General features: G+C 40.1%; 1 protein-coding gene across 1 annotated transcript; it reads left to right on the forward strand.

The window, feature by feature from the left end:
* The first annotated feature begins 6,461 nt into the window (after positions 1-6,461).
* LOC121967179 (silicon efflux transporter LSI3-like) lies at positions 6,462-8,101 on the forward strand. Its single transcript, XM_042517246.1, has 4 exons — positions 6,462-6,675; positions 6,873-7,062; positions 7,492-7,784; positions 8,052-8,101. Exons 1-3 carry the CDS (start codon positions 6,538-6,540, stop codon positions 7,656-7,658), a joined length of 495 nt encoding a protein of 164 aa, XP_042373180.1. The 5' UTR covers positions 6,462-6,537; the 3' UTR covers positions 7,659-7,784; positions 8,052-8,101.
* The last annotated feature ends 1,746 nt before the right edge of the window (positions 8,102-9,847 follow it).

Genomic DNA, 9,847 nt, shown 5'->3' on the forward strand with positions numbered 1-9,847 from the left:
GGACGGATCCATCACTAGCTTCAAGGACTTCCGAACGGCCTTCCTCCACCACTTCGCCAGCAGTCGGCGTTATCAGAAGATAAGTGTCAGCTTGTTCGCCATCAAGCAAGAGCCGAGAGAATCGCTTCGAGCTTACATCCAGCGATTCAATCAAGTGGCGATGGATATTCCAACGGCCACATCGGAGACGATGATGAATGCCTTCACGCAAGGCCTTGTGGATGGGGACTTCTTCCGGGCGCTCATCCGAAAGCCGCCCCGAGATTATGATCACATGCTACATCGAGCCAACGAATACATAAACGTGGAAGAAGCGCAAGCCGCCCGGAAAAAGGAAACTCCAACCGAGCGGGCACCTATTCATGCCGAACGGAAACAGCACGTCGCTCATCAACCACCGAGAGGACCAAGGGCCGAAGCAATCCGCTCCCCTCGGGTGAGGTCCCAAGTACAAGAGGTAGCTGCCGCTCGGCCCAAGCCAAAGAAGAGGTGGACCCCTATGTTCTGCTCCTTCCACCGGACGGATACGCACAACACGAGGGATTGTCGAAGTCTTCCCTTCGTGGCTAATCCCGTTCCTAGGAATGCCGAACGACGGTCTCCTCCCAGCGACAGGAGACAAAGGACCCATGAAGCCGACCGGACCCGCACCGAGAGGCGACATCAACAGACGCCCGATCGGCACCGATCTCCGAGACAGGAGAATCGCCGGGCGTCCAGAGAACGGTCCCGACCGTCCACTCGGGAAGAGGAAAACAGGAGCAATACTTCCCGGGGCGAGATCAACGTTATTGCCGGCGGGCCGACCGGAGGAGACTCCAATCGAGCCAGAAAGGCGGGCGTCCGGCAGCTCCAGATCCACGCAGTCGGTTGCAGCCAAGAGCGGGCAAGTGGACCGGAAATCACTTTCGGGCCCGGGGACTTACAAGGAGTTGAAGTGCCCCACGACGATGCTCTGCTCGTTAAAGCGGTAATAGCAAATTACACTATTCACCGCATATTTGTTGACACAGGGAGCTCAGTCAACATTATATTCAAGAAGGCGTTCGATCAGCTGCAAATTGATCGAGCCGAGCTGCTGCCCATGACAACGCCGCTCTATGGGTTTACGGGTAACGAAGTGCAGCCGGTCGGACAGATCCGACAGGCTACCTCGCTGGGAGAAGAGCCGCTCAGGAGGACTAGGACAATAAACTTCGTGGTGGTCGACTCTCCTTCGTCCTACAACGTCATTTTGGGACGACCGACGCTCAGCGAATTCCGAGCAGTCGTCTCAACCTTCCATCAGAAGATCAAGTTCCCCGTGGAGGACAAAGTGGGAGAAGTACGGGGAGATCAGCTAGCAGCTCGGCGGTGCTATATAGAGATGATCCGAGCAGAAGCCTGTTCCGCTCGGAAGGTGATAACCATGATTTTACTATACTATTCTCATTCACACAATCATGGTTTGATGTAGTTTTCATATATAGAATCCACATTTACACTACATTTTTATACTTTGTATCAATTTTGGACCTAATTGCAAATTAGTCTATTTTCATGGTATTTGATGCTAATATTTGCTTATTATTTTGTAGGCATCAAAAGGGTCATGGACCCGATCAGATCAGGCTGCATTTGGGCTCAAATCAAGGGCTAAACAAGAAGATCAAGCCTCGGAGCATTATAGGCCGTTCATCCAAGATTGAGTAGATCTGAGCCATCCGTTGAAGATCTGGCCGATCCAACTTAAAGGGGAGCAGATCTGAGCCATTTATGAAGATCCAGAAGTTTTGATCCAGATCTGAGTTCATCCAGCCATTGATCCAGCCGGATTAATCTGGATCGTTCATTGAAGACTGGGCTGATCTGGACCATCCAGTGATGATCTGATCGATCCGACCTACAGGAGAGTAGATCCAGACCCTAGATCAACATCAGTACATTCAGATCGGATTTTGGATGACTTTCCACCGTTGATCTAGCCCAAATGAATCTCAGCCGCTGGATCTGAACTGAGGAGGTTTAAAAACCTGCGTGAGAAGCTACAGTAGCTGGGCTCGGCTTCGTGATTTCCGCTACAGTGTCATCGTCTTCTTCCTTGCGGCGCCCGAGTTCCCATTCCACGTTCCAGATCCGAGAGCTTGGTTTCTTCGACGACGACGATCATCAGCTGCCGGCGTTCATCTTCCGGTGATCAGAGAGCTTGAGGGAGGTTTCCCGAATGGCGATTTGGGTTCTGTTTCATCGCCGCGATTCCGATTGTGGAGGTCTCCCAATCGGTGATCTTCGCATCCACCAGAGCTGAAGGGAGGTTTCTCAGATGCTACTGGATCTTTTCCGATCTCCATTCCGTAGCCAAACTGTGTTGAATTGGCCATTCGATCTGGTTTGCAACTTCACAGGACCTGGGCTCTGTTTCTTCGGCCGATGAGGTTTCCAGATGGATGGAGCTTGAACGGAGGTTTCCGTGAGCTGTGAGTGCCCTATGGAAATAGCTGGAAGTTTGTTTGATTGTTGTTGAATGCTTATAGGGGTTCCGAGAGCATTTCTGTTGGTTTTACAGCAGATTGGAGGAGTTTTTGCTACGGGATCCGGATTGAGGAATGCTTAGGGTTTAGATTTATTTGTTTTGTCTTTGAATTGTTGATGTTCATGTTCAGATCCTCAGATCTGATCCATTACTTTGCTATTTTAATTTGTTTGAGTTTTTCTTATGCAATTCTATTTTGATTTTCTTTGTTGCAAAAACCCAGTTCTTATTTCTGATTCGAATTCTAATTCCTTAAGATTTCTGCAATTACAGTAATGTTAGCTACTAACTTGGTTTGCAATTTTATTTTACTTGAAATTCTTTGCTTCGGTTTCTATAAGTTAGGATTAGTCAATTCATGAATTTAGGAAATACTTGTTTGACTCATTGAATGTTGAGGTGGCTGTTAATGAGCTTGATTGATGAATGAATCACTTAAACTTTTCATTGTTCACCTTTGTAGAATGTGGTTGATTGTTAGTGAGAAGTGAAGACTTGGTGGATGAGTTAAGTGTTGAATTTGAATGCAATTATGAATTGATTGTTGATTGAAGATGAGGGAATTGCATTAATTGATTCAATGGTGCATTTAAATCTGAATTAAATTGCGTTCATCTGAAGAGAAGGAAATGGATCATGTTTAGATGAGAATGAACCTTATTTGATCTTATTATTTGATCTTGTGATGTAATACTTTGATTGGAACCAATAATATGATTCATACACACATACTAGTTATCCTTGGAAAAATACGACTTGGTACTCCTTACTACACGCATTTTCTTTAGCTTAAATGAGTTCCAATCTTTATTAATTTGGAGCGCCTTGTGACATGCAAAAAGGCCGACACCAAATTTTGGCGCCGTTGCCGGGGACCAACTAACTAGCAATGTGTGTTGATTTTAGATTGATCATTGTGTGATTTTAATTGGTTAGCATTTTTCTTGGTTGATTTGATTGCTTATTCTTTTTGTATTTTCATGTTGATTTGTTCTTGAATTTTTAAGTGCCTTTACTGTTTATGTTTTCATGAGATTGAAACTTTATGCTCTAGAATCTTCTAACATTGATTTGTAGTGTTGTTTTGAAAGAACAGGAGATTTCTTTAGCATGGATCCGTATTTTCAGAATCTTGGAGGTGGAATGGAGAATTATCAGTGTTTTCAACTTGAGTATCAGTTTTACCCAAACATGGATCAACAAAATAGGTATGAATCATTTTCTAATGGTTTTAATGCTAATTGGGTGGATAATTCATGTTTCAGGTATGAAAGTGCACAAGGACCATTGGTTGAGCCATATCCTACCTACCAGAGTTCATATGGATTTCAAGAAGTTTCAACAAATTTTATGCCACAATCTTTTCAACAAAATGACCCTCAGATGGATGAGTCAACATGGAAACTCAGGGAGATGATGCAACAAATGATCGAACATCAAGAGCAACAATTTTCAAGGATTCAGAACATACAGATTCAATTAGATCAGATTACATCATCTATTAATCAGCCGCAAGCACAAAACTCCAGTGGAGAGATGGAAAGTAGCGATTCTGTCAGGCCTGACCCTACTTCCATTAATTCACATGATTTTTCTAATACTTTTTGTGATGATTATGTGATTATGCAAATTTCTGATCCTACTGATATTGTTGTTGAAGATGTTGTTAGTGAATCAGGTTCTGAATATGTTGTTGAAGATTATTTAAGTGTAGGGGAATGCTTACTGGAAGCATTACCTCAAGAACCACCAAGAATTGAAGATGTAAGTGTAGGGACTTGTGCTATGGAGCCAAGCACCCAAGAATCACTACATGAGGATGAACATTCATCAGAACCAGAGCTTGAGCCATTTATTGATGAAAAGGAGGTAACAATCACCACTCCAGGTACCTATCAACTTGACAAGGTGAGTCTTTCTTGTGATTTTTCAGAAAATTCAATAAAGGTACTATTGGTTGATTTTATTAGTTGTGATTCATTTCTTGACATATTTCCTATCCACACTAATATTCTCCTATTTTCTTTTGATCCCATATGTGTGTGGGAGACGTTTTCTTTGATTGATGTTGTAGGAGAACATAAGCTTTCGGAGTGGATGCTTACACTGAACCGCCTAAGACCTCCGGAAAGAATTTGCGAAGGAAAAATGAAGAATAAAAAGAATTTTAGTGGAACCACAATGACACCTCTACCGGTGTGGATTTTGTTGCTAAATCTTCTTCGACCACCGGATCTAAAGGGGAGTTGGGTCCAATTTCGTTTTCTTATGCATTTTAATTCATGCTTTGTTAATAAAATTCTTTTTATGCATTTCTTTAGTTACATACTTTGCAATTGCACTTTGTTTTTACGCTTTGCATTTTATTTTGCATTTTACTTTCATACTTTGCATTTAGTTAGTGCATAGCATTTCATTTGAATAATAGTCTCCATGGGAATTTTCTAGTAATATTTTTAAGATGGTAAAAGCTTCTTAAATTTGATCATCAATTTTAGATCATTTGACATGATGGGATGTTTTTCTTACATGATATTGGTTAATTTGGTGGTGGATTCCAATTTGATCAATTAGGCATGATTGCATAAAAAAATACCTAGTGAGGACCACTTTAAGCCTACACTCGATTATTTTATTTGTGTGACATGCACTCACAATAATTGAAACTCTAGAACTTGCTTTGCTTCTTTTCAAAGTCACAATAGCATATTATGCATGGAGATAAAGTAAACTTATCATTCTTGTTCCATCATAAATTCTAATTTCTTCCCCACAATTTTCTTTAAACATTTTCATTTTATCTGTTAATCAAACCCTTGATAATCTTTGCTTGGTCCATTTCATTGAGGGTTTTGGTTGATTATCTTGATGAGTTTGATTGTTCAATGATGGCTCAATATTTTGAGTATGATGAGATTGCACACTACAAGAAAATCGGGATTCTACAACACTTAAACGACAACGCTTTTTATAAAAAGCGTTGTCTATTTTTTTTTAACAACGCTTTTAGTGAAAAGCGTTGTCTATTTCATTATTTTCTTATTAATAGACATCGCTTTTCTAAAAACCGTTGTCTATTAGTGATTTTTACGGGTCAAAGACAACGCTTTGTAAAAAGCGTTGTCTATTAGACTGATTTTTAGTGTCTACGACAACATTTTATAAAAAGCGTTGTCTATGTTTAAAATCTCATTTAAATCTTGATTAATATAAACCGTTGGATCTAAATCTTGATTAATACAAACCGTTGGATCTAGGTAAGGAGTAGAAAACCCGAACCCTTCTCCCAACTCCTATCTTCCAATCATTTTTATCCCGAACCCTTCTCCCAACTTCTCATCTCAAGCGGCCTTCTCCATCCAACTCCTCCTCTCCTTCCAACTCCTCTCCGGTAAACCCCTCTCCGGCAAACCCCTCTCCGCGAACCACTCCTCCGAACTCCTCTCCGTCAAGACCACGGGATTAATCACCTTATTCCTTCAACTCTTCATTCCATAATCTCTTCGACTCCGTTGCCTCATTCACGCTTCGTCAAGTGGCAGATCCCGGTGCTGAGGCGATCGACCGCAACAGATCGACCCAGCTCTTCACCTCCTTCGCCCCCGACGCTGAGGCAGTTTGACCACGGCAGATCCCGGTGGCTTCTGGTATGCTACTGTCTAACTCCTCTCCGGTGAACCCTCTCCGTGAACCTCTCGTCGGTGGTGAACCCCTCTTCGGTGAACCCCTCTTCGCCGAACGATGCTCTACCAAAGCCGTGCGACATTTTCTTTCCCTTTTTATGTGGCATTCATCATCCTCAGGTTTGTACAAATCCTTTGCCAAGGTGACATTCATCTTCCTCAGGTATGTGACATGCATCTTCCTTAAGGTTGGAGGGTAAGTGCTTCTCGAAGCATGGAGACTCATCGCTTGATTTCACTGCATCAAGGAATCCCTCTTTCAATCGTACTTTTTGGGGGAGGAAGTTAGTTGGTTACGATCGTGAGATTCTGAAACCCTCTTCTTTTTGTTTGTTTTCTCTGATGTTTTGCTTTAAGAAGGTTTATGCCCTAGCGATTTCTTTCTTTGAACTTTTCCTCTTGATGTCGTGGTCCGCCATTGCTGCTGCTCTTGCTCTAATTGTACTCGATTTCCAGGATGCCCGTCCTTCCCTCGAGAAGGTAATAACAACATTTCATTTTTCTCTGAAAATTCATATGAAAAGTAAACCTTTTGCTGTTGGCTTTTGCTTAACAAGCAACAAAGTTGTGTCTGTCCTCGAACAACTTTGTTTCCGTTTGTCAGAAGTTCATTGCTACTGTTTCTGTTTGATTACTTTTTGGATTGTTGACTTAGATCATAATGCTTGTGAAAGCAGGTTTCCTATTCATTGTTACTGTTCTTTTGTGGGATGTTCATCACTGTTGATGGCTTTAACAAGACTGGCTTACCAAGCGCTTTGTGGGATTATATGGAACCCTATGCGCGCATCGACACTGCTAGTGGAGCTTTAGTCCTAACTGTTGTTATTCTTTTTCTCTCAAATGTTGCCTCCAACGTACCAACTGGTATGCTATCTTAGACCTTCTTTCTGTTCATAGATAATGGAAGATTAGAGGTGTAAGAACTGGGTTTTGAGTGCTTATCAGCAATATGAGACTTCCAAATATTGGTGCTGTTGAATTTGTTGGTTGCATCCATGTGATGCTTTGTGTGCTCCTTAGATTATACATTGAGATTTTCATTCAGATGTGTCGAGCAAACAAGAGACATAATAAAAGATGTTGCATTCATTTTTATTTTCATGGCCTCTTTCTTATATGCATACACTGTCCCTGTCTAACAATCATGCTTGATAAAACTTAGAATGTTCTGTACTTAGAATCCTCGTTTCTCAAATTTTGACAGATGAATAATGTTGCTTGGCAAAACTTAATCTTAACTATCCTTCTCTTTGCATGCTTGTTGTCTAACTTGTATATATATGCTTGCTTCAGTCTTGTTACTTGGAGCTCGGGTGGCAGCTTCTGCTGCAGAAATTTCTCCTGGTGAAGAGACCAAGGCATGGCTCATGTTGGCTTGGGTCAGCACAGTTGCAGGAAACTTGTCACTTCTGGGATCTGCTGCCAATTTGATAGTATGCAAACAGGCTCGCCGGTCTTAATCTTTCGGCTACAACCTCTCTTTTCTCACCCATTTGCGATTCGGATTCCCATCGACAATCATTGTTACAGTTGCTGGGTTGCTGTTTATGACATGAGAAATTATAAGCCATCAACCAAGATTGTAGGTAACAATAATGCATTTGTGTTAAGAGTAAGATTGTTCCCCTTTTGGTGTTCATGTATTATTCTTTTCTGATTGTAGAGCATTGTTGAGCAAGAATAATGCTTCTTGTAGAGAGGAGCCTGAATTAGTTTATTGGTTTCACAATTTACATCTCTTTTAATAATTCTTGTCATTCATAGTCAAGGATAGCCTCATCTGTAACCTTATTAGAATAATGATAGTCCCTACAACATGTCAATGTGGCTTTTATTCTTTCTAAAATCTACAGAGATTCAAAGAAATGAGAAAAATGCATGGAAGCAGCCGTGATGATAGGCAGAAAAGAGAACAATTACGCCAAGAGAAGGAAATGTCCAAGTTTGCACAAATGTATCCTATATACTTTTACTTTCTTACACCTCCCTGCACTTTTATTTAATTTTTTTTCCTGTGTATATATGTGTGTGAACCATAGAACGTCATATCTTGTCTACATGTTTATTTACTATTTTGCAGGGTAGATGCACATAAACAATGCCAACAATAGCAATAACAAAAATAGCAACAACGTGAAGGTTTTGGGACCTCCTGCGATGTTAGTGCACCAAAGGTTTCTTCAACAGTACTATAACAGGATCAGTGATAGGATATGAAATATGGCTTTTCTAAGCAAGGCAATGCCAAGGTTGGTTATTTTGGATCCCATCTTGTTAATTAAGGTTTTGTTTTTGTTACTGTTAAGTTTAGGAAGATGTATAATGTAAGTTGTGTTGTTACAACATAGCTTGCCGATCAAATATCAGAAACAACAATGCTTGATAATAACCTTTATTATCAAATGATTGAGTTGTCCAAATGTATTTTGCTTGTCATAGATCATTACACTTTTTATAAGTTGATATAGAACTTCAATCTTGTTACTTTTCACCTATATTTTTGTATGTTATTTTTGGTGTACATGACAATTTATGGGTGCACTTTTGTGCTTGTGCTTTGCATACCTGTTTATGAGGAATTGGCTTATGAACCACAACAAATTTCTTACTAATTGTTGTCACCATAGGTCCACTAATGACCCTTGTCAAGTTTTGATTTACCTCATCTGTACCTCAATCCAGATTTTCTAATTGTTGTATGGTCTGAACTGTGACCTTTGTTTTCAGTTTTTCTTTTGCATAATACTGATGGTATTGTTTTCTGTGACAGATACACAGTGGTAGGTGTTTGTCCCAGTCTCAAGCCAGCAATCCTTTTTGAATGTATCTAGTAGAAGTAAGCAAGAAGATCGTTCCCTTCGAGGCCGGCTAACTATGTTGTGCTTTTTTGTTTTAAATTTGAATGTCACGATCTATTTTGAAATAGAATTATTTAGTCTTTGAAACCATTAACTGAATTCTACTTTGTAGCTGAATTCTCCTGTAAATATTAATATCTACTTTGTAGCTAAATTCTATTGTTTTGGTATGAGTTTGAAATCATTAGCCAAGCTGATTAACTTCTATTATATGTCAAATTCGAATCTGGATATGGTAAAAGAAAAATAATAGTTTTGTAAATATAAAAACAATGATTTTGGAAATATTTTTTTTTATTTTTTTTTATTTTAAAAAGACAACGCTTTTAAAGCGTTGCAAAAGCATTGTCTTTTCTACCAAAAAAACAACGCTTTAAAAGCGTTGCAAAAACATTGTCTTTGCAAAAATCGACAACGCTTTTAAAGCGTCGACAACGCTTTAAAAGCGTTGTCTTTGCTACAAACGACAACGCTTTAAAAGCGTTGTCGTTGAGCAGACTTTTAACAACAGTGCCTTTAACAACGCTTTTTCAAGTAAAAAGACAACGCTTTAAAAGCGTTGTCTATTAGCTTTTTTCTTGTAGTGGCATATGATCAAAGTTCATGGAGATTGGGAATTTTAAGATTGTTGTGTAGTGTTTTTAAATGTTGGGATGCATTTTTTTTTTTAATGGCCGGAATATTGAATGTTCAAAGATAAGTTTAAATGCAGAAATTCGAAGTTCCACAGAAGTAAAAGGATTGAAACTTAAGTGTAGGTTTTGAATGGCACAATTGGAATTGTAAATCTG

This window comes from Zingiber officinale, chromosome 3B (genome assembly GCF_018446385.1).
Source record: "Zingiber officinale cultivar Zhangliang chromosome 3B, Zo_v1.1, whole genome shotgun sequence".
NCBI classification, from domain to species: domain Eukaryota; kingdom Viridiplantae; phylum Streptophyta; class Magnoliopsida; order Zingiberales; family Zingiberaceae; genus Zingiber; species Zingiber officinale.

Bases quoted from the DNA above. Each gene is read 5' to 3' on its own strand.
- LOC121967179 (XM_042517246.1), top strand. From the start codon at position 6,538: ATGTTTTGCTTTAAGAAGGTTTATGCCCTAGCGATTTCTTTCTTTGAA. The intron at 6,676-6,872 runs GTAATAACAACA...TTGTGAAAGCAG, and splicing joins CCCGTCCTTCCCTCGAGAAG to GTTTCCTATTCATTGTTACT. The intron at 7,063-7,491 runs GTATGCTATCTT...TGCTTGCTTCAG, and splicing joins TGCCTCCAACGTACCAACTG to TCTTGTTACTTGGAGCTCGG.